Source organism: Varanus komodoensis, unplaced genomic scaffold, assembly GCF_004798865.1.
Source record: "Varanus komodoensis strain SLA01 unplaced genomic scaffold, ASM479886v1 scaffold24, whole genome shotgun sequence".
Classification (NCBI taxonomy): Eukaryota; Metazoa; Chordata; class Lepidosauria; order Squamata; family Varanidae; genus Varanus; species Varanus komodoensis.
The window spans coordinates 468,853-493,217 of record NW_025335641.1 but is presented as its reverse complement, the minus strand read 5'-3'; the positions used below and the strand labels follow the sequence as shown (position 1 = coordinate 493,217).

Below are 24,365 nucleotides of genomic sequence, written 5' to 3'. Positions count from 1 at the left end.
CTCACAAATTGTATAGCTCTGAAGTTTGAAAATAGTAGACCAAGCCCTGGTCTTTTCTCTTGTCTTTTGCTCTAATATAGGCTGAATGCCTTTTCGATGTCACTTTGGTATTTTCAATGCCACTTTACAGTGATTGCAGCAGGAATGATACTATATTGCACACTGATTTCACTGAACACTTTTTTTAAAGGCCATGTTTCTATTCATCGATCTTCGTAACACATGGGATAATTCATGGTTACCCCAAACTCAGTTTGACCTGCACCAATAGTTTCTTTACACTTCAGTGTGAAATATCACTATTAATGCTGCCTCAGTTATATATCATACCTGGTTTTTATTTAGTTTAAGAATAGGTAACCACTTGCAGGACACACTGCTCCCACAAAACCTTTTGGGAGCTATACTGGGGGCTGGTAGTAGGATGGGCCAGGACACACAAACATAGTCACACCCATCACATACACAACAAAGAGAGAATATGAGGCAGACAGCCTGCTGTGGAACAGGAAGCTTAAAATTTCCCACCTAGCAATCTTAGTAAGATCTCTGAGGGAGTGACTCTTTAACTTCATCCCTTGCCCAGCTATCCCAATGGAGACAGCTGTTTCCATGCTACTAATAGATTTGTTACCTGCCATTCATCTAATGCAGAAGGGAAAAGCTGTGTGGAATTTCCCAGGATTTTGAAGGCCACCCAGAAAGCGGCAAAGAACCATATATAGCCCAGGGTTAACCATATATGATCTGGCTCAAATCAAGTATGTTGTAGAATTCATGTTACTGTTATAACCACTTATGAGTTCTAACTGTTGTGTTTTTAAAAACATATATTATTGCTACATGCTTAATACTTACATCTATTAAACTCATGAATTATTTTTATTTTCATGTTTATGATATTAAGCTGAGGCTCCAAAGAAGCCCAAAATGAATGATCATATAAAGAATTTTCAACTATTGAAATTAACACTTGGAACTTTGTATTTCTCAAGATATTTACTATGCAAAAGAGTCGATGTACCATCTTTTTAAAGTTTTGCAACATGATTATAGTTAAAGTAGTCAGTGTGGTTAAACAGTGAATTTTTAACAATTAATACAGTGAAACTGAATCCTCAGGCAACAAGTTGATTACATTCTACTGATTTCTGTAGATGTATTTTTAACTCCCATTTCCTGTGTATATCAATTTATTTTAAATTGTTATACTGAGTTCAGCTTACAAGGTGAAAAACTACATTAGCTAGAGAGAAACCTTCCACAAATTTTTCAACTTATGCTTGACAAGTCCATGTGCTCCACATTTGCAAGAAAAAGTGAAAATGTTATAGCAAGAGAAAATAAAAGTTAAATCAACTCACAGTCACTTCTAACTGTAAGTTATTTCATCATCAGTTTTTTTTTTCTTCAGTCTAGGACTAATGCCTGTTAAGTGTCATCCAGGTGAACAAATTGTCTTGCTACATCTGAGGTCTATCTTAATCAATTTTTTAATTTCAGGAGTTCATGGTGCTTAAAGCTGTGTGTGTGTGTGTGTGTGTGTGTGTGTGTGTGTGTGTGTACAATGTGATGCAACCAAAGAAAAGCACCTGAGGCTCCATTTATTTTAAAAGTGGTGCTAACCTCTGGGAGTTTGATGTGCTTTAATTGGATAGATGTTGCCTTTTACCAAAGAAAGAAAAAGAAAATCCATGGTTTCATTCAGATATCACTTTGAGCCACTAAAATCATCTTATGTCTTTACCATTCTGTTTTTAACAGCACTTTTTTGATTAGGCATTGTTTAAGTGCATCAAGTTGTTCATACATATTTATGTTATGTTACACAGAATCCTAACATGTTTGGCACGATGTTTGGATAGATTTGCTACATAATGAGCATTTATTAAAAGTATATTTGGAGGGTGAGCATCTTGGAATAGCAACTACAGATTGATACACATCCTTAAATGGAGTAATATTTTCAAAAATCCCAACTCACTCAGATCCTACCAAACTTTGAGGTGCTTAAGAAGCATTATCCCTTTATTATTTCAATGTGCATGTTTCACTTTATTGCACTGTTGAACTGAGTAGCTGCTGGTTTGTTTGCTTGGAATGAAGTGGTGAATCAGAAATAGCTGCTACTTTTAAAGAATTTTTAATGGAGCTGAGTTCCCATGCATGTAAATTAATGATCTGTACACCACAAAATCTCCTTGCAATCTCATACAGTTTTTTCAGAACAGCTTTTCTAAGAAGAATGTATACCCAAGGATCTAAAATTTGATTCCATGTTGCCATTCGGAGACCGAAAAGTATTGTTTCACATGACTCCCACGAATTATTTCCATGTATTCCAATATTGGCCATGGTCACCTAAAAATGAAATAAGTTCCATTATGCATTAGAAAACATCATCAGACAAAACAGTAATTTTAAAATGATCAACATACTAAAGATCTCATAATCATTTGCTTCCCTTAAAATGAAGACTTCTTGATATTTGGAAACCAATTGATCAGGTGGTATAAAACATGCCTGTGCTGAATCTAGTCTGTATTAACAGACAATTTAGAAATAAAAATAAGGAAATTCACTGAAAGTCTGTGAAATTAGTGTTGTGGTAATGGGGTAAAATTCAATACATGTAAGTCCAAAGAATTAGCCAGATTAAAAAGACTGGCTAGAAACTGGTAGTAGATTGTGGATGTAGTGTAACATGCCAGGATAAACATCTTTGTCGGTTTTCTAAACTTTCTTTCATAATTCTTATTCACTGAGTACGCTCTTAAACTTAGCCCACTTAAAAGTGCTAACTCCATAAATTTCTGCATGCTCTCTTTTATACAGAAGCCTTTTTCATTGTATTGGCTCAAAGTGCCACATCACAAACTCATTTTTACCAATGAACACTTACTCATACAAACCTACACCAATTATCATTCATTAGAGTGGACTGAAGTTGTTTTGCAATCCGAAAAGGCATACTATTCTAATATTCTAATTAGGTATCACTGCCATGTTGTAGGAATGGCTAGGTATCTCATCTTATATATAATCGTCTGACTACGTACAGAAGTATTTTATCATTTGAATGATAAAATCTCAAATGAAGCTTTAGAGATTTGTGATTGGAGATGTCCCATAAAGTAGCAATCATACTTATAAAGTAACTTAATCAAAAGGAATATAATGTGCTGATTTATTTCTTAAATAATTATCTGCGATCCTCCAGGAACTGCCTTGTTTATCCTGCTAATCTTAAAATCTAGGGAAGGATTAAATGGAACACTCTGGCAAGTTAATCCATGTATACTTGATTAGATTTCAAAATATTATGCAAAGAGCTCCCCTCAGAAGTAGGATACATGTACATTCTGTTTGTCTTTAAAAGTAATATGCTTTCCATCCTGCAACAGAAAAAGTACTTTCTAGAATCTTAGCCTATTAAAACAATACGAGTATATTCTATTTTGATAATAGGCCCATTTAAGCAGATTTGGTTTCCATTCCATCAATGCTAATGAAAAAGGAATTATGATAATTCGTATTAGTTTTCATCCTTTGATGGGTAGAATAGACCATCTGAATACTTGTAGATGCTATTTGGTGCTTAGCTTATTGGACGACGTTTGATGAAGGAGTATTTTTTGCAGTTTTACCATCTATCTATCTCACAAAATAAATTTACCATATTTTTATCTCACAAAATAAATTTTAAAAATGTCAAGTTAATTCTTTCTTGAATCTCAATGCAGAAAGTATTATGAAGCTTTCTCTGCAAAATAGAAGTAAAATTGCAAATTGGTAAACCAAAAAAACTTCATGGCTATGTTTTATACTTGCAGGGTCAACACTTGCTTTAAAAGAACCCTTGGCAAAACAACCTCAATGGAGTTTTCCCTCCTTTAGGTAGACAGGCAGGCTTTTCTCAGGAAAGGAGCCAAATCCAGCCAGCAACAGCATCAACCATGCCAAGAAGCTGACGAGGTGCTAAGCAGTAAATCTAGCTTTTTCCCCTTCCCATAAGAATTTGCAGCTCTGTCTACTCATTGCTTCAGGCTTCCAATATATTAGACAAAAGAAAGAGGAAGAATGGAACCAGACATAATCCTAGTGGGGGAAAAACCCAGACCTTGTGCTTATTTATTTATTTATTTATTTATTTATTTATATTTTTCGATTTATATCCTGCCTTTTTCCTACAAAGGGTTCAAGGCAGCTTACATCCTCCTCCTCCTCCAGCTTATTCCCACAACAACAACAACCCTGTGAGATAGGTTGGGCTGAGAGTCTGTGACTGGCCCAAAGTCACCCAGTTGGCTCCATGGCTGAGCGGGGACTAGAACCCTGATCGCCTGAGTCCCAGTCCCATGCTCTTAACCACTACACCACACTGGCATCTTATTGTGTTGAAGCAGCTCATACATGAAATCATTTTGCCACATTAGAGCTGCACTTGCAACAGCTTACCTCTATACCCTGCCTATAGCCCAGGTTGCATTTAGGACTGAAATATGGAGAAGGATTTGGGCACATGTATAAGCCCAAGTGTCTCTGCATGCCTGCTACTTTGCAAATGTCTGAAGATGGCTTTGTAAGTACATTCAACTGAATGTGCCAACTGACTTCCTACACTTAGAAACTCTGATAAGATAAAAATTGAAGTTGTAGGAACTCTGTATGCATTGTACCAAGTACTTACAGAGCTGCCTTCAGACCTTTGCACTCTATGAATTTTACTAAGACTGAATGGTGTTAAATAAAAATGTTCTTTAAGATTCATACAGAGTGTGCTTTTTGGATTGTGTTCCTTCATCCAGTTTCCAACTGCTCCTTGTAAGTCTTTTCCTGAATCAATTCACTATTTAGTGAATGAAGTAGTCCTCCTCATAATAAAGTGGCTATGGTTTCAAAAGTATTGCTTTGAAATTAGAACAATCTTTTAGAAACTTGTATTTGCTAAGAACACAACACAGTAAAAAGGAAACAGACTTCCCAGTTCTCTGACTTTTCTAAGCATAATGAGGAACACCCCCGGTATTATTCAAGAATACACATACACTCTCACACACTTTATAAACATGATATAGTCAAAGGAAGCTGTCTCCTGGGAAGTGAAGATGACATTGTATATGCATGGGGTCAATCCTGAAACTATACCATTGCTTTAGGAATCTAAAAGGATATGATGTCCCAGTTCAGGATGATATACTGTGAAGTAGTTGTTATGACTACTACCTTAATTGAAGTTATTTTATCATTTAAAATATGCTTTTCCAAAAAAGAAATTATATCCATGGGCAAATCAGTGATTTTGCTCTCCTTTAAAATATTGTGGATATGCATAACCATCATTTGTATACTGTACCAGTGGGATTACTACATATAGAAATATCTCATAATTTATTAATTTAAATTATGGTACATTTGCAATTGAAAAGTAGTATTAAATTTTCTTGGGATGAGCAATATGAGTAAGCATATATAACAAGGCATAAAATAAAAATGTAGTCTAGAACAGAAACAAAATCTTTCATATGCACACAGAGATCCTGTGTGTTTAATCATCCCCAAACATTTTAACAAGGGAACCAATTTGTACATGAATTGTAAAATCATATGGCTGCGGTATAAAAGAAATTTCGAGTTACAAGAATGGGTTTTGTAGTGTAAACTTATGTAGATGTATTTCAGTCACACCAGGAGCACTACACCCATGAGATATCACTATCGTAGGATACCAAACTTTTCCTTCAAAATAAGGACATGATTCAATAAGAAGCAAGATTTTTACATTCCAGAAATTTCAATATAAGATATTAAATGCAGGTATAACTTTCCCAACTATCCTTTATATCAGAATGTTATTAAACAGGCAGATGTTCTTAACACTGAAATTATATTTGAATCATATCAACCTTTCAAATAATTCCATAGAAGTCATTAACCCACAATAAGTTTCAGTAGCCTACCTGGCCACATAAGACCTAAAAGAAAGATATAGGTGCAAACCTTTGGAAATCAATTCTGCAATTTAATCTGAAGGTAAGTAATTTTAATTGTAGGTACTAGTTAATAAGCTATTGACAAGTCCAGGCCATACAGAAATCACAGTAATATTCCAGAAATTCCATTAATTTATATATTATAACAATTGGAAAGATGTTCTCATGTTAGGAAATATATTCCATGATGTATCTCATCAAACTTCATAATACTTACAATAAAGTAAGTCCTATTGGTCTCAATGGAATCAACATCTGTGTAGGCATACATAGGATTGCATCATAACTATTAGTTGTCTTCCTCTACAACTCTCCAATAAACCTGTCAATTATTATTTTAAAAAAAACTTAGGGGGATTTTCTCTTAATTTCAAATAAGCCTACAAAGCAACATGGTGTGAAAAAGTAATAAGGATACATGAGTAGCAGCAATGTCAAGGAGGAGGTGTCAGAACCTGAAAAGTATTGACAGGAAAGATTCATTTCTTCAAAAAAGTTCAGTTCCTATAGGTAGCACATAATCAGATACTTGTGAGAAATATTCATCTGAGCCATACAGTAGAAAAGGTAAGAATAGTGACTATTTTTTGCTTTTCTTCATTTCAAATTAATTGTTCCCCAAGCCCTTCCTTTTCTTCAAAAAAAGATCATTCAGGAGTTATCTTGAATAGTTGGAATTAGATCTTTTCTGAAATACATTCTTTCCCACCATATTAGTCTGCCATTCTTTTTTCTTCCACTTGTAATCTGAACTAAACAACTACCACTGTTTAAGAGCTCTTGGGGCACTTCAATATAGTAAAGGAAGAAAAGGCTATAATGAGAACACTATTCGTCCCACTCCATTTATTTTCTACTCAAGATTTTAAAGAGGCAGAAATCTTTATGATTTGTCACTTATAGGGCATTATTCTTCTTCCCTTCTCTTCCCTTTGTCATTAGAATAGCTTCTATGAAAAACAGAACATTCACTTTTTATGCAGAGAGTTGTCCGACCTCCTCCAAAATGGAACCCCAGTTGCCCAGACGGTAAGGTAGATGGGACAAAACAGATTGTGAAAAAAACCTGCTTGAGCAGATGCACACAAAGGAGAAATGCGGGAGCAGTTTGGGGAACAAAAGTGTGCTATTGTAAACATGGTGGGATTCAGTTTGTATTATTTTACATACACAAGAAATAATAATCGGCTCAGCTTACATAAAATCTGATATTGTTTCCCAGAAGAGAATTTAGTAACCTGTCAAGAAGATGACCAGATAAAACGAATATTCAAAGTAATAAGCAATCAAAATGGTTCATTTTCCTTATAATTTGAGTTCTTTTTGTATGCAGGCCATCACATTTCAACAGTTACAGGACAGTTCTATGCATTGTTTGTTTGTTTGTAAATACTGAACAGCACTATCTGTACCCGCCCTTTGCTCTTCCCCAGTAGTTGGTTGAGTGCCTTCTGATTTAGGAATCCAAACTTTGGTACTTTCCCTTGTTTCATTTTGGATTGTTTCATCTTAGGATTTTCAAGGTAAGAGTATTCAGAAGTGATTTACCACTTTTTCTGCACAGAGTTAGTTTGAACATCACTGGTGTCTGTGAAAGATCCTCCACCAGTGGTACCTTCAACTACCACTGCTGTCTAGTAGCTTTATCTTCAGAAGTTTTCCCACCCCAATCAGAGATAGCTATTCTCTTCTGCTGATTTGTCAGCTATTCCTGAAGACCATGGATGCATCTTTCCTGGTTTCTCCACTTTGACAATTCTGCCTTGGGTCACCCTGCTAGTAAACCAGGTTAGTGAAAGAGTTTGGCTTCCTGGCAGCATTGCTCTTGGCTTCTCTGACACTCTCAAACCTCCTCACCAAGTTAAGGTGTGGATCTGTATGGGAGTCATATAACTAAGGTCTATGTATTCGCTTATAGGTGAAATATACAAGAGGAGAGGATGCTCAGCAAAATGTCTGTTTGGATGGTTCCTGAAAGATAAATCCAAAACCAGAGAACTTTACAAAGAAGTAAAAGCTGGTCTTCCAAACCTAGTCAAATAGTCATGTCCTCTGTATCAACGGTGTCATGAAGAATATGCAATCTTGTGGACAGCTTCCACACCACAGCAGGATTTTTAACTGAAAACTGACAATGAGACTCTCTACTCATTGTGATTTCAATTATTCCTTTGATGTGTCAGGCTGGAGAGCCAACACAAAGAAGCTTCTTTTGGCTTTCATACAGGTAATGTGACATAGCTCAAGACTAGCTCAAACTATGGGTAAAATGATGACTGAAGAGATGAAACATAGCAAATATAGCAAGCATTGTTATTGCTTATTTTATTCATAAGTTAAGGAATTATATGTATTTCATTTTTCTATAATATCTCAGCTTATTAAAAACTAAAATCCATATAATCGTAGGAAGGCAACAGATTCCCCACTCTCAAGGAATAAAATTATTTGTAGATGTTATGAATACATGTTTAGAAAATGTGGCATTAATCAGCATCTGAATCACATTTACTTGGAAGCACCACTTATAACAACAGAAGTCTGATATGGTTTATAAACTTAGACAAATGTCAGCAAACACCAGAGACCAATTTTACTCTATATCTAGACATATCCATATTAAAATAAAGTCAGTCTATAGCATCACAATCAAAATGTTTTAAAAATACAACTATAGGATTTTAAAATCATATTAGAGAATCATTTTAAAAAGAATTATTTAAATAAAAATACTGAGAGGTATTATTAGGACATTGCTTAGAAATTGTTTTCTGGTTTTATTTGCTTGTTTTTGTTTAAATCCAAAGCAGCAGATCTAACACTGGAAGAATACTTAATGTTCCATAATGCATTTTTATCTTCACCAGAAGACATCTTTGGAGTTCTGAGAATTAAACTTTCCCTCTGAAAATAAGAGAAAATCAGGTCCAGCACTCTTGTGGATAAGAACGTAATACTGAAGAAATAATTTCTGTGCTCATCCTAAGGGGTCCCTGCAGGGTGCAATATTTGCAATGGTGTACTCTTAATAAGCTGCCCATTTAGAGCCTAGAAGACCCTCAGAGTAAGCTTTCTAGCTAATGGGGATTCTCTCAAAAATATTTTTTTCCATCATTAAAAGAAAAAATAACCTACTTTTTGGCTTGTCCAGTATTGTAATACACAAGCTCCATCCAAGTCTCATTTCCTGTAGGTTGCATTATTTTAGAAGAGTTGTAATAAGCTAATTATATCCTAGGTCAGTGATGGCAAACCTATGGCATGGAGAAGGAGCATGCAGAGCAATCTCTGTTGGCGCACGATCGCCCCAGCAGCCATGCGCATATTCAGAAAGATTAAGGGCAATGCCGACACTCATGAGCCATGACTCCCCATGCTTTCGCATGGCCAGTCAGTGAGCTGCCAGGACTTCCTTGGATTTTAGCACAAGGTAGGAAAGGAAGAAAATACACTCAGGTAGGAAATACACTCAGATGCCTTTTTCAGGGCCGGTCTAAAGCTGGTGGTCAGTGGAACATTGCCCCCTTGTGCTGGTGGTCAGCAAATTCATTTTTTGTTGCAGTGTTGGCACTTTGCAATAAAAGAGTGGGTTCTGAGTTGCAGTTTGGGCACTCAGTCTCTAAAAGGTTTGCCTTCACTGTCCTAGGTTGATTTGATCCATCACCCTTCTTGGATACTCAGAGCTAAACACAAATAATTTTCCCCAGGATTTTTTTTTCAGGTTGGCAAGCCAAGATCCAGTTTGCTTGCTTGCTATATGCCAGAAAGGAATACTAAACTGAGTTTTACATCTTCTCAGGTTGTGAATCTAGCTTTTTCTTCCAAGAGTTCCAGGACACTGGACATAACTGTTCATGCATTCATCCCATGTATTGTCAGAGGAAGGCAGTTGTCTGAAAGAGCTAAAAGAAAGTAAGTACAATACAAGAAGGACTGGAAATGCCTTACTTAATATGCCTATGGCCATTCTTTTGTAAATCAGCAGACTTTCACAAAAGAGATTTCTGTTTTGTTTTAAACACTTTTATGGCTTTTAGATGGAAGTATTTTAATCTATGGTGCAGCTTGCTTCTTTGGTATACCCTTACCTGGTGTATCACCTATTGTTATCACCTTCATCATTAGTTTCACCCAAGAAGAGTCAGCAAATACCACGCTAAGGGAACTAACTTGAAAAACAATGTAGAACCCCAAATGACCTCCTTGATCAAACAATTTGCATAACACCAAAATATGCCTGCACACAGATGTTCTTTCCATAGAGTTAATTCACTTGACAATATTATTATGTGATCAGACTTGTAAAAAAACTAATAGGACATTCTTTCCACTTGGTACTCTTCAGCTGATTCTTTCTAAGCACAGAAATAGTTCTTCATTGCTGATTCTCCGTTCCTGACAGAACGTTCTTTGAAGTCACTGTTTATAGAATGCCTTCATCTAGCACTAAGTAATATTTACTGCTGACTTAGGAACCTTTATTGCTAGCCATAATATCTTCCATTCTCCTTTGTTTTCAGCAGTATCAGAGCTCTTGACGGGATTTTTATTTTCACTCACTCTACATGATTCATTGCTCTCCAAAGGAGGTATGCCACACTGGAAAATGGTGTGCTATCATTTAGGTGTTTAAAATAAAATAAAAAGTGACTTGAATTTTTTTAAAAACCTCTGCTGTAAGAATGCTATCCCTTTCCTCTAAGGATTTCTACATGTTCCTGCATCCTACTAGCTTCTATAAAATTTATTTATTCATTCATTCTAATAACCTAGTGAAGTAGGTTAGGTAGAGGGTGTGAGACTGGTGCAATTTCACCCTGTGACCTTCATAACCAAGTAAGGATTTGAGCCAGTTATGTCCAATCCTAGCCCAACATTCTAGTATACAACACAGTATACAATATATAAATGAGTATAAACTCTATACATAGACCAGTTTATGTGGGGAGGATACAGGCTGTGAACCACAAACAGCTTTATTTGGGAATTTACTTACATTATTATATTAAGTATCCTTAATCAATGTGGTAAAGCCAACCCAGTAACATGTGAGTTCTATCCACAGAAATACAGTGGTACCTTGGCTCATGAACTTAATCCATTCCACAACTCTGGTCACAACCCAAACTGGTCATGACCCAAGTCAAATTCCCCAAAAGGTTCAGTGTAAATAAGGTTAATCCATTCTGTAACCATTTTTTTAAATCACAAAAATTTGAAACAGACTGACAAAGAACAACCAAGTAACAAAGAACAACAAAGATCGCGGCCATCTCCCCCCCCCCCCCCCGAGCACAACCGTGATCATGCCCCTCTTCCCTGCACAAGCGCGATCGCAATCACAGTAATAGATGGATACGATCGCATTTGCACTTGGCAGGGAAGATGGGCACGATCGTGGCCATCTCCCCCCCCCCCAGCACAACTGCAGTTGCGCCCAACTTCCCTGCACGAACACAACCACGATCACGGCCAACTACCCACCCCCCCAAGCATGATCATTATCACACCCGTCTTCCCTGCATGAGCGTGACTGCGGCCATAGACGGGCGCAATTGCACTTGCGCTCAGGCAGGGAAGACGGGTGTGATTGCAGCCATCTCCTGCCCCCCCCCCCCACCCCCTAGCATGACCGTGATTGTCACCCAATGCAGAGATTGTCACCCAATGCCTGAGGCAATTTTTTCTGAAATTTCTGTTTGTGACCCAATTTGGCCGTGAACTGAGGCGTTTGTGAGCCGAAGTACCACTGTACGCATGTTTAGAGTGTACTTTTCACCTTAGCTCCTGAAAAAGTCATATTGGACTTGAACACACAAAACAAAATTGATAGAATTCTTTTTTATATTAGTTTACTGTCTATTTGGGAACAAGGGTGCAATCTCCAGTTGCATTCATTTTTTTGTCCAGAAGTAAATGATAAATATTGCTGAATCCTATGTAGTAGGTTTCAAAAATTGCAGCTGTCAGACTCATTTACTTAGAAGTCCTGTTAAATTTAATGGAAGGGGTTTTTTTCCACAGTGTTCCAGTTATTTAAGGCATACAGTAAACTAATCACTGTGTTGAACACATCCATTTGTATAAAATATATTAACAAGCTAGAATTACAGAAACTTGTAACAGTCTAATGTGCCAAAATCTCTCTCTGGTCTATCGTTAACTTCAAATGTCATAGATTTTAATTCTCACGTTTATCTTCTAGAATGCCTCAAATAATTCTTTCCTGATTAATAAATTTTATTAAAATGTTCAGTGTTGTAAATAATGCATGATTAGGCAATCTACCACAGTGATTAATGTGTGGCATTTTGGTTGATCCAAATACAGATACTACCTAACTGGGAATTTTGAATTTTGTTTCTGTCCTAAATATTTGCACTACAGGGGCAAAGTGGCCATGGAGCTTTGATGTAACTGGCTGCATCACGAGACCTAGCTGAAATCCTAGGTTTAGATTTAGACATGCATGGCCCTCACTGCTCCTCTGTTGTGGCTATGAGGAGACAGGTAACATCACTTTATATTAATCACAGTTTTTCTTCTGGTGTGGACCCTAAACTGTGGTTAATTTTAATAATATTTGCTTGGTAAAAGTCTCATTTATAAACTATGGCTTGAACATAGCTTGTTTCAAGAAACCAGAGTATAAGATTAACGACAATTTGTCTGAAATTGGATGTCACAACATTGCTGTTAATCTAAAAGAGAAATGGATCCTTCTTAATGCCTCTTTTCTGTTGCAATGGAAGAGAAATGAGGGGGCACCAGACCCCAATGTTCACTGTGGATCATTTTCATAGCATTAAACTATACTTTAGCACTATATCTGAATAAGACCATCGCATTCATATGTATTCATCCCCAAGTATTTTAATGTTTTCTATTAAATCAAGGGTCCTAAAACTATGGCCCTCAGGCCAGATCCAGCCCGCCATGCTCATTTATCCAGCCCACCTCAGAGCTTTGGCCTCGCTCAGAGAAAACAATCTCTGAGTGAGTCCAAAAGCTCTGAGCTGGTGCATGTGCCCTCTGAAACTGAGCAGAGAGCCAGCATATGCGCCAAATTGCAACAGCTCAACTGCACGTGCTCCGGCTCTTCCCCCTCCCCCCCATTGCATGCATATACAGAACGGGAAACAGAAGAGAGGGCAGAAGAGAGAGATGAAGAGGCTAAAAAAGGATTGAAAGTAAGAAAAATACAACTTTTAAAATCTATTTTTAATTATGGGGGCTGTGGCTGTCTCACCAAGCCCGAGGGCAGCTGCTCAATGGTGGCAGTGGCTATTTTTAATTATGTGAGCGTGGCCGCCCCACACACGCCTCTCCAGCCTCCCACTCCTGCTTCTCCTCCCGGAGCCAGGCGAGCGCCTGTGAGGGGACCTTCCTCTGGCTCAGAAGGGGGGTGGCAGCAAGGAGCCGGGAAGGCCTCAACCAAGGCAAGTGCGCCCTCATGGCTGCCCCTCATGTCGTGCTCTCCCTTTTGGCAGGCAGCACAGCGTCATCTTGAGCTTCTGCTGCAGCCCGAGTAAACATTTTTAATTTCTTGATTATTTTTTTAATTTAAATTTATTTTAATTTTAATTTTTCAAACTATAGTCCAGCCCCCCAAACAGTGTGACAGTGAACTGGCCCCCTGTTTTAAACGTTTGAGGACTCCTGCATTAAATCTTAGGATAGGAATGTGCTTCTACAACATTGACATTTGAATCAGGGTGCCCAACATTTTTTCTTTCTCTTACAGGACTCCTGTGCAATGGGTGTATAAGAGGCACAAATTCAGCAGGCAAACATTATCCCATGAAGGGTAAATCCACAGGTATGCTACCAAGCAAGAAAAAAATGTCTGAACACTGGATTAGGCACCACTTCATGAGCAGAATACTGAACTAGGTGTGGCTTGTCCAGTACAGCTCTTCTCACGTTCTTAATAAGTCTTCTATCAAGTCATAGATGGAAGATCCATCTAGCTCTATCTACAATGATTGGCAGTGGTTATAAGCAGTTTAACAATGGTGGGCTGCAAGCCCAGATCCACCATCTTAGAGGTCCCCTAGCTAGTGGTTTCCCATGCTTCCAGTAAAGAACAGCACATTTCTAGCCCATGTAGACTCTCAGATACAAGACAAAACATTTAGGCATAATTCCGCCAACCAGAAATGTCTGTCAAACCAGTTTTCTAAGAAACTTTCAGTGTTAAGTCATGGCTAAGATCAATATTTGGTGCACAAGCCATAGATATAAGTATGATCAGTTAAATACATAAGAAAGTTCCTGTCTTTTCATCTACCACTATGAAATAGTGATTACTATCTACTGAAAATAACTGAGAAATCCAAAATTTTACTGTAGCTGTGATTAAGCGGTAACATATCCGGCACAAACTAACAAGTAACCTTAAAGACAAATATCCATGCTCTTTCTAGCTAATTTTATTTTATGAAAACAAAAGATGCTGTGTTTCTATAAACATATTACAACATTTAGATTTCACCCTGGAAAGACAAATAAAGTCTGTCGTGGGGTGGAGAAGAGGAAGCACTGTGGCTGAGCAGGGTCACTTCAGCCCTGTAAACTTATCCATTGGTCTTATGTCCATATGCTGAGTAGGAATGAGAATTGTATATGACACTGCTACAGCATCATCCAGTGTTGCTTTCTGTTGCTGGGATTGTTGTTTCTGCGAAACACTATCAAGGGAAGTTCTCTCCTAAGGGCTAAGAGAGTATTCACATAAGGTTTAGTAACAATGCAATCCTTTATTTATCTACGCAGAGAAAAAAAGTCCCATTGCATCAAATGGGTATTAGTCCAGGTTATTTTAGGCTGGATAGAAGATATTTTCAACTAAATAATCCTGACTTAGCTCAAGGGTTTTCTTCTTTAATAAAGATGTAGAGATTGGATGCTTTTGATCCTTATTTGTCTCCTCTGAGCTCAACTCAGTCACTGTAACTAACCCACCTTAAGAATATTCTTTGGCTTGTTGACTGCTTCTTCCTCTTACTGAAAACTAGTCTAGGTCTCATTGGCCATTCAACTTTGCTAAGTCTTGCCAGAATACTGTGTGGGGAATTTGAAATGGCAGTAATTCAGTCATTCTCACCCAGGCTTGTTGGCTAAGCAACTGGCAGTGCCAGAGGTGTTCCTCTGCCCAGTGTACCATCAGCTGCCCACACCTTGCACACCTTCCCACTCCTCCCCTCTTGCAGTAGGTTAACATCAATAAACCAGCTTCCCAGTAAAGAAATGTATTTAGCATTTCAGCGAAGTTCCCTTTTTTCCACTGAATACTTTATGTGCCTTACAGCAGCCTGAAAAAAGGAAAGGCAGGTGGAGGAGAGGAAGAAAGAAGAGATACTAAGGCTGCAAGTCTATTCACATTTACCTAAGTAGACATGCACAGGATTGTGCTGTAAAGCAGCAAGCCTGTATACACTTACCTAGGAGCCAAGCCCACTGAGCAAGTGTTTTAGGGTTCTGCTATTAGTAAAGTTTATTTGAGTTGATTATCAGGCAGAACATGAGTAGGGCATTTCATAAGCAAGAGGATGCTTTTCAAATTTAGTATAAGTAATAAGACTTTGTTGTCAGTCTTCTGGCTCCCTCCCAAGGTCTCTTTTAGATAATTTCCAAAAGTGATCATGTATGCTTTTTGTCTCGGATGCACATGTACCTTACATGAAATAAAGTGGTACAGATTGCACAGTTGGCTATTTTACATGCTAAGAATGTTATCTGAATATAACAGAAAACAACTGCATTTTTCTATTTTAATTTTTTTACCATAATTTACTTTAATTCATCCATGACTTTCCTCCACATATCTCCATTTTTATCAAATAATGATCATGTGGATTAAATTAAACTGAAAGGTAGCTCTGGTCCAGATGAGAACTGAGAGAAATTTGTTTTCAAGCAACAAAATGTTCTGGGCCAATCCTTGCTGTGTCTGTATGTGGGCTGTACTGAATAGGTGGGTAAATCTGACTCTTTAAGTGGGGACATGCTTCTGAGAGAGTTTCAATGTGTTTATATTTCCTATGTTGCAAAAGGGGAACCTGTTTTCATATCCGAATCTTTTGCATAGTTTTCACTAAAATATGCAGTGATAATAGTTTTGCATATTTCCTTTTTATATAAAATAGCTTTTTTTGGCTGTGTGCATATGTGTGAGTATGTACACAAATGTCATGTGTGAATTCAACAGTGAGTTAAAAGATCCAGTACAGGCAGCTAGCTATCCAGACCCACCGTGGCCTTGATCTAGGTCTGGCAGTGGGTTTCAGACCTGGGGCTTTACCAAAGCAAAGAAATGTCATGAGCCTCACATCTGCCTTGGAAGGAGGAACCTACTGTTATAAATCATGTTGCAATTAAATCAGTTTTCATGGTTAGCACTTTAAGAACGTTTGTCTCTTTTGGTGCCTTTTTTCTGTTTGTTTGTTTGTTTTTCGTAGGGGAAAAATAACAGACTTTCAGGGGCAAATCTGAAGAACTTTTAGTGAGACCAGGCTTTGAAACCAAAGAGGCCAAGGGCACAGAGATGAGGAGGACATAAATAAAATGGTAATTCAGCCTGTATCAGCCATTAGTAACCCTGAAACATTTTAGTTCTAAATTTGGGCAGAAAGTCCCATGAGGAGACCTCTACATCATACTGCAGCATTGTTCATAGAGTCACTCTTTTCAAAATGTCAAGCAGAATGTTGCCTAGCTGCTGAGGCAGCTAAGCCATCACTTGGAAGTGTCAATGATGCATGTCTGTGCATATACACTATCTTTCAAAGTAAACCCTCTTCCAGTCTTAACCGAACCCACCAAAATAACAAACGGTCCACTGCCATAAAAGGGCTTGTTACAACAAATCCTTGCTGCATCTAGCTCTCTTGTTATAAAGCATAAATATGCATTCACAACTATTTTCAATTCATATTATAAATATATATTAACTGAACCTAGCACTTACATTTCTGTTGCCTGGAAGGAATAAGCACACAAAAAAAAATGCTAAGGTTTGAGCAAGAGTAAAATTGTGAGAGGGGAGTTGAAAGGCTGAATGATTATTCATGGTAAAACATTTCATAAAGCTGATTGGGTTAAAATAGGTGGACATACAATTTACATCTGTCTGATATTTTATGCTGGAGGAAAAAAATGAGACAAGGGACAATTAAACAAGCTAAGTGATTATTTTCATTCCTTCATTAAAAAATGACCATATACTAGGAAGTAATCTGTCATTTTCAGGAAGGTTCATAACTTGCTGTAGGAATACATTTCTGATGGTGATTTAATATTCAGTGTGTTAAAGGAGCCTTATTTTAAATACATCAAAATCTGGCTGCATATATACTGTTTCAAATGCTATAGATTAAAAAAGCAGACTTGTCCAAAGCAAGTAAGTAACAAGTGGTTTGAACCAATTCCATCGCCATCAAATTCAAGGCTTTGTTATTGGTTCATAAAGCCATGAACAATTTAGAACCAACCTACCTGAGGGGCCACCTCAGTCCTTGATATTCCTGCCTAATCACTTCATTCATTGTGGACCCATTTCAGTCCAGCTTCAGACCCTGGTACGGTACTGAATCTGCCTTGGTCGCCCTGTACGATGACCTGTGCAGGGAGAAGGACAGGGGGAGTGCGTCCCTGTTGGTTCTTCTGGACCTCTCAGCGGCTTTCGATACCATCGACCATGGTATCCTCCTGGATAGGCTAGCAGGATTGGGGGTCGGAGGCACTGCTTTGCAGTGGTTCCGCTCCTATCTCAACGGCCGATTCCAGAAGGTAGTGCTGGGGGACTATGGCTCTGCGCCATGGCAGCTATGCCATGGAGTACCACAGGGCTCCATTTTGTCCCCTTTGCTGTTTAACATCTATATGAAACCGCTGGGAGAGGTCATCAGGAGGTGTGGGCTGCGGAATCATCAATACGCTGATGATACCCAGCTCTACCTCTCATTTTCCACTAATCCAGGTGAGGCAGTGGCTGTGCTGAACCGGTGCTTGGCCAAGGTAATGGGCTGGATGAGGGCCAATAAACTGAAGCTCAATCCAGACAAGACGGAGGTCCTGTTGGTTGGCGGATCGGGCTTCGGAGAGGGTGGATTTGACCTGGTCCTGAATGGGGCTGCACTCCCTCTTAGGGACAAGGTCCGCAGCTTAGGAGTACTCCTCGACCCGGAGCTTTCATTGGAAGCTCAGGTGACAGCGGTGGCGAGGAGCGCTTTCCTTCAGCTTCGGCTGATTAATCAGCTGCGCCCCACCTGGAGTACGACTGCCTGGCGACGGTGACACACGCGCTGGTGACTTCCCGCCTTGACTTCTGTAACGCGCTTTACGTGGGGCTTCCCTTGAAGATGGTCCGGATACTTCAATTGGTTCAAAATAGAGCTGCCAGGTTGCTGACGGGGACGGGGCGTTATGCTCACATGACTCCAGTCCTCCGACAGCTTCACTGGCTTCCCATTGAAGTCCGGGCCCAATTCAAGGTGTTGGTTATGACCTATAAAGCCCTAAACAGCTTGGGACCTGGTTACCTGAAGGAGCGCTTACATCCATATATGCCCGACCGCCCCTTGAGATCTGCGGGAGAGGCCCTTCTCCGGGAACCCTCCGTGAAAGAAATTAGGAGGATAGGTACTCAGAGGAGGGCTTTCTCTGTAGTGGCGCCCAATCTATGGAATGTGCTCCCCAGAGAGGTCCGCCTGGCGCCGTCGTTATTTGTTTTTCGGCGCCAGGTGAAGACCTTTTTATTTAAACGTCATTTTAATTGTTAACAATATTTACTTATTTATCTGGCCAGGGCAACTTCTTTTCTTTTCTTTTCTTTTATAACTTCTTTTATATCTTTTATATTTTTTATTTATTTTATATTATTAATTTTAATTTTATATTGTTATTTTTGTATTGTATTGTATTGTATTTTATTGTGTTGTAAGCCGCCTCGAGGCTTCGGCAAGGGGCGGTATAGAAATGTTCTAATAATAATAATAATAATAATAATAATAATAATAATTCAGCTATGAACTTTTACTAACGATGCCACACACTGGCTGCCATGTATCTACCAAAGACAGAGTGTTTAGTGTAGGTACATAAAACTCTCTATCGTATTTCCCTGAAAATAAGACCTATCCGGAAAATAAGCCCTAGCATGATTTTTTCAGGATGCTCATAATATAAGCCCAACCCCAAATTAAGTCCCAGTTAAGTTCATCAGCCAAATGGACCCATTAATTAAGTCTGCTGAAACATAAGATGAATGTATTGAATTATTAATATATTAATATATAATTAAATATACATAAATAATATTGTTGACATCAATACTTAAAGTAAATGATAATATAAACTATAATTAAGTGTTTGTAAATACCCAAGCGGGTGCTTTTGGATGAGAGGTAAATGCCTATGTAAACAGGTGAATTTGAGACTTATTACCGAATGACCAGAGTACAGACACAATGCACATATAATGTGCACACTTGATAATGAACAGATGTGTTTCATAATTCAGTATGTTGTGTGTTGTAATGGTTGTACTTAATGCACTCGTGTGTTGCCACTCCTGTCTCGTAAGTCTTCAATTAACACTTGATTTAATGGTAGATTTAAAGGGAATAATATGTTGACCCTCAGATAAGATGAGTGCAAAAAGAAAGAGTTATCCCATTGAGTACAAGAAAGGAATCATGGAGGACTCTTGGGGCAAGAATCTTACGGCTTTTGTAAGAAAAAATAAGACATCACCTGAAAATAAGCCCTAATGTGTCTTTTGGAGCAAAAATTAACATGAAGGCCCGGTCTTATTTTCGCAGAAACACGGTACCAATCAGTATCATGCAAGAACCACCATATTGGAGTTCTCACCATTTACTCAAAACAGTTTTCTTTCTGGATTTCCTTGCTCTGTGAACCAATCCATTTGCTTATTATGATTTTCAAAGTCTGATTTTAGCATTGCATTAACTATATTATATTGTATTAGATTTCTTTTTGTTCACTGCTTATATATTTCTTATGGATTAAGTAGCACATAAATTTAGTAACATAAATATATCACTCTGAAGCTACCTGATATACAATTTCCACAGAATTATTTAAGAAGCTTTCCCCAACCTGGTGCCCTCCAGTAATCACGCTAGTTGGAGATGGAGGGAATGTAATCCAGCACATCTAGTAAACACTAGAGTGGGGAAGCTGGATTTTTTATTCTGCTGTCTCTTTTCAAAAAGCAGTTCACTTAGACTTTTCTACATGAAAGGGAAGAAAAAAATACAAAGAGGGGGTTTCTGTCTACTAATTTAAACTGTAGGCAATCCAGGGGAACTATGTACAATGAAATTTGTGTGTGTGTGTGTGTATCACATTTGTTTTGTTCCCAGTCTTAGACAGACTTTGATCTCTTGTTCAGCATGAGTACAAAGACTACAGTTAATAAAATGTTTCTTTTTCTGACTAGAATATGAGGAATACATCCTTTCATATGAGTTTAATTTAGCTTCATTGATTATCTTGATTATATCACACCATCCACACTAGATATTCAATCTGACTATTTTTTAGTTAGAATTGGCTGGTCTTGCCTTGCTCTTATTGCTTTTTTAACAGCTCCTCAGAAGAGGCAGAAACATGGAGGTTTTACTAGCTCTGTGAAAGGCCAGTTGGTTTTTTTTTCTTTCTCTCTCTCTTTCATCCACATTTTTTGTCCTCTTACATTTTTAGATCGTTAGCCTGTGGGCAGGGAAAATCTTACTTTTATTTATAGTATGTAAGCAGTTCAAGGAGTCTTTTCTGCTGAGGAACAGAATTTAAACACAATTGGTTGCGATATGAATTAACAAAGGCTCAATTTTTGCATCAAACTGTGCACAACTTAATTTAGTTGTACTAAATGAGTCTTGCACAAGTGGGTGTGGAATATCATTTTTTTAAAATTACATTTAAAATTATAGAAAGTATATAACAAATTTACGATCTAGAAAAAGGTATTGCAGCCTCTATAAATTTTAAGGTAAGCATAAAGTGTATATTATCAACCCTGACTGCTCTTTAGAAGGGCAGATATTGAAGCTGAAGCTCAAATACCTTGGCCACCTAATGAGAAGGAAGGACTCATTGGAAAAGACCCTAATGCTGGGAACAATTGAAGGCGAAAGGAGAAGGGGACAGCTGAGGGTGAGGTGGCTAGATGGAGTCACTTCTTTATATGAACTAATAGCTTTTTCCAGACAGTAATGATCTGGTGAGCAGGCTCTGACAAAACCTGTTCACATTTATTTGAAGGCTGCAGTAGAACAGTGCAGGCAACCATATTATGTTAGGGCTCACCTAATATAATTGGTGATATTATATCCACTGGGGGATGGTGGACAGGAGAGCCTGGAGGAATGTTGTCCATGGGGTTGTGATGGGTCAGACACGACTTTGTGATCAACAACAACAACAAATATAAAGAATGCAATGTGTAATCATGAAGAATTACAGATATCACTGTGATGTATTCATGATACTATGGATTAGCAAGCAATTAGCAAAGCTTTTAATTTCTACACTGTTGCAATGCCAACCTAGCCTAGCCTACGTGCTTTAATGCATTTTGCGCCTACATTTCATGGGTCATTTAAGATTATTATCTTCTATGGCTGAGCATAACACTCATAGCTGAATATTTTCATTTGCTTTCAGGGAGTCGCAGGCTAAAAACCACCCTGAAGATGGATATCCAGGTAAGGATATGAAAGTTGTGGTGTCTTCAAAGTCCTTTACTAGATGACCAAAGAGCTTATTGTTCCTTCTTTTTAATATTTCATTTAAACAAAGCAGTTCAGAAATGGATATCTGATAGTGCAGCTGCTGCACACTTTGCCAGTTTGGGGCTACCAGTGCACCTAGAAACAACACTACACCATCACATCAAATGGGACAGCCATCTTTGTTCCATATAGTGCCCTAGTAATAACAGTGCACTGGCATGTAGTTTCATTCCCAGCAGCATTCGTGGTCCCAATTTCTTAACCACATAGCAGTCATGCCACCAGGTTCTCTGCCAAGCCACAACTTGGATTTAAAGATAGAAGAAAAAAAGTTAAAAGAAGCAGCCATTGGACCACTTTCTAAGTCTTTCTATTTTGTAGAACCAACAACAATCCCCACACACACAAATCAGGCCCTACTTATTTTGCTAACAAAAGCCTAATGAAGATGGGAAAAGAGGTAACCATCTGATATTTCATTGCAGGCCTGAAACTATTCTACCTAATTATGCAAACTAACTTCCCAAAATTTGTATATTGTTTGGTCTTGCTGTTCCCATACAGTGTTTCTGCTGTAGATTATGATGATAAAGAAGGTGCGGAATTCTCAAAATTCAGAAGCTGTGTGACAGTCAGGCTCTAATACATATTTTTGGATACCCACTGTATGGACCATATGGACAATGACCATGGGAAATGGGACTGCATCCACAGAACCCAGTGGATATAATATCACCAATTATATTAGGTGAGCCCTAACATAATATGGTTGCCTGCACTGTTCTACTGCAGCCTTCAAATAAATGTGAACAGGTTTTGTCAGAGCTTGCTCACCAGATCGTTACTGTCTGGAAAAAGCTTAGTTCATTTAAAGTTTCAAGATTATTATACACTGTGAGCACAATCTAGTTCAAATTAAGCATTTTATGTCTCAATGGCTCTAAAGTTGTTTAATCTTGGTTGACTCAGGTCCATAGTAAAACATTGTGAAATTTACAGCCACACACATTTTTATACCACCTGAACTATGAGCTACTGAAATGATAAGGTAGATTCTAATCTCAGAAATGTACAGTTGAGCAGCATGTATCCTTTTTAAAAAGTGGGAGAAAGGAAAAGAAAACACTCCATAAAGATGCATGAATTAAAAAGTGGTAAAATTATTAAGATCTTACCAGGAATGGGCTCCAGCAAATGCAAGAGACACACATTATAGCCAAGAGCTGAATGATCATTTCAAAATGATGAGATCTGCCTTGTCTATGCTGACTTTTAAATTTGACTCTTAAAAGTGTAATTCCTGTTACAGCATTGCACAAGAGTGAAATAGCAAGGGCTAATAAACCCAAGCATGAAAAAAATAAGAGGTAAAATCTGTCTTCCCAGTCTTCAATGTGCTGAGTCTTGTAGAAGCACCAGGTTCTTGAAGCCTGGATTTGATAGGCTCTTAACCTAAGTATAGGGAGCAAAGCAATAAAAATGGAAAAAAGACATACCATCACCAACATCATTTTTACATGCTTAGAAGTCATTTTTGTTGAATGAAATATTGGCTTAGTGACTCCAATGCAGCGTTCAACAGCCATCACACTGCCCAGAAAAAGGGGACATAGTCCGAAGAACACCATACATATGCCAAAAATACTGCAAAGAACATTTGAGTGATTAAATCGAAACCAGTCTTTGTCAGATGCATATACAAATACTGCAATGGTTCCAGTGATGAGATGGCCCAACAGGTCTGTAACAACCAAGCCACTAGCAAAAAGCAAAAATGATGCCTTGGATTTCTGTCTAAATCTCTGATATGCCTTCATCAGGATTGCTACTGCAAGACTGTTGGATAAAATCCCCACTGTCATGAAGATAACAGAAAAAAACACAGAGATCTTCTTTTCTGTGGTACAGGTTGTGTTGGATAAAATACCAATTCCAGCCAACGCCAATGATTTTGAATTGTTCATTGTGAGAAAAGCAAACTCATCATTCAAAATATTTCAATAGTCAGGAGATCGTCAGGCACCTGCAATACATTAAAAAAGTTTTTTATTAAAATGTAAAAAATGGCAATATATTGCAAATCTCACCTAATGTATACAACATGTTTCTGTGTACTGAATCTGTACATCTCTTTTAGGGGACACAGCATGGCAGAATGACATGGCAGAATACTTCAGATCAGCAAACATTTCTGTATTATAGCAACTAACTGAACTCAGTTTAGGCATTCAAACTAAATGCATGGAGTGGGAAAGTAGGTTGTACTCACTCTTCACGCATTCACTGTATTATTTGCATTTGAGCCATACACAGACCATACTCAAGAAATGTACAGGTCTAAAATATAGAGCATGTGCACATCTAGTTGTATATGTGTAGGCCTAGTGCAAACAACATCATGAATGAAGAGGAGGGCATGGATGAAGCCGTCAAGTGAGATGTTGGATAGAAAGCATATGCTAAATTTGAAATGTTCAGAACAAAATTCAGAAATCCTTAAGTAGCAACAAAAACATTTGTGCTATTATCATTGGAGCACATTTCTTTATCCAGAATCAATACTCCAGTATCTCTGAAACAGCACCATTCTTCTATCATGAGGAATGCCTTA

The 24,365-nt window shown here is 38.0% G+C and overlaps 1 protein-coding gene across 1 annotated transcript; it reads right to left on the bottom strand.

Moving 5' to 3' along the window:
• Positions 1–1,602: 1,602 nt before the first annotated feature.
• Positions 1,603–23,718, bottom strand: PTGFR (prostaglandin F receptor). The gene is made up of 2 exons (XM_044432511.1): positions 22,930–23,718; positions 1,603–2,361 (listed from the first exon to the last, which is right to left on the bottom strand). The coding sequence occupies exons 1-2, from the start codon at positions 23,716–23,718 to the stop codon at positions 2,056–2,058; spliced, it is 1,095 nt and encodes a 364-aa protein (XP_044288446.1). The 3' UTR covers positions 1,603–2,055.
• Positions 23,719–24,365: the final 647 nt, after the last annotated feature.

Coding starts and splice junctions, on each gene's coding strand:
- PTGFR (XM_044432511.1), bottom strand. CDS start 23,718: ATGAACAATTCAAAATCATTGGCGTTGGCTGGAATTGGTATTTTATCC. Junction 2,362..22,929: donor TTTGCTGGAGCCCATTCCTG/GTAAGATCTTAA, acceptor TTTCATTTTTAG/GTGACCATGGCCAATATTGG.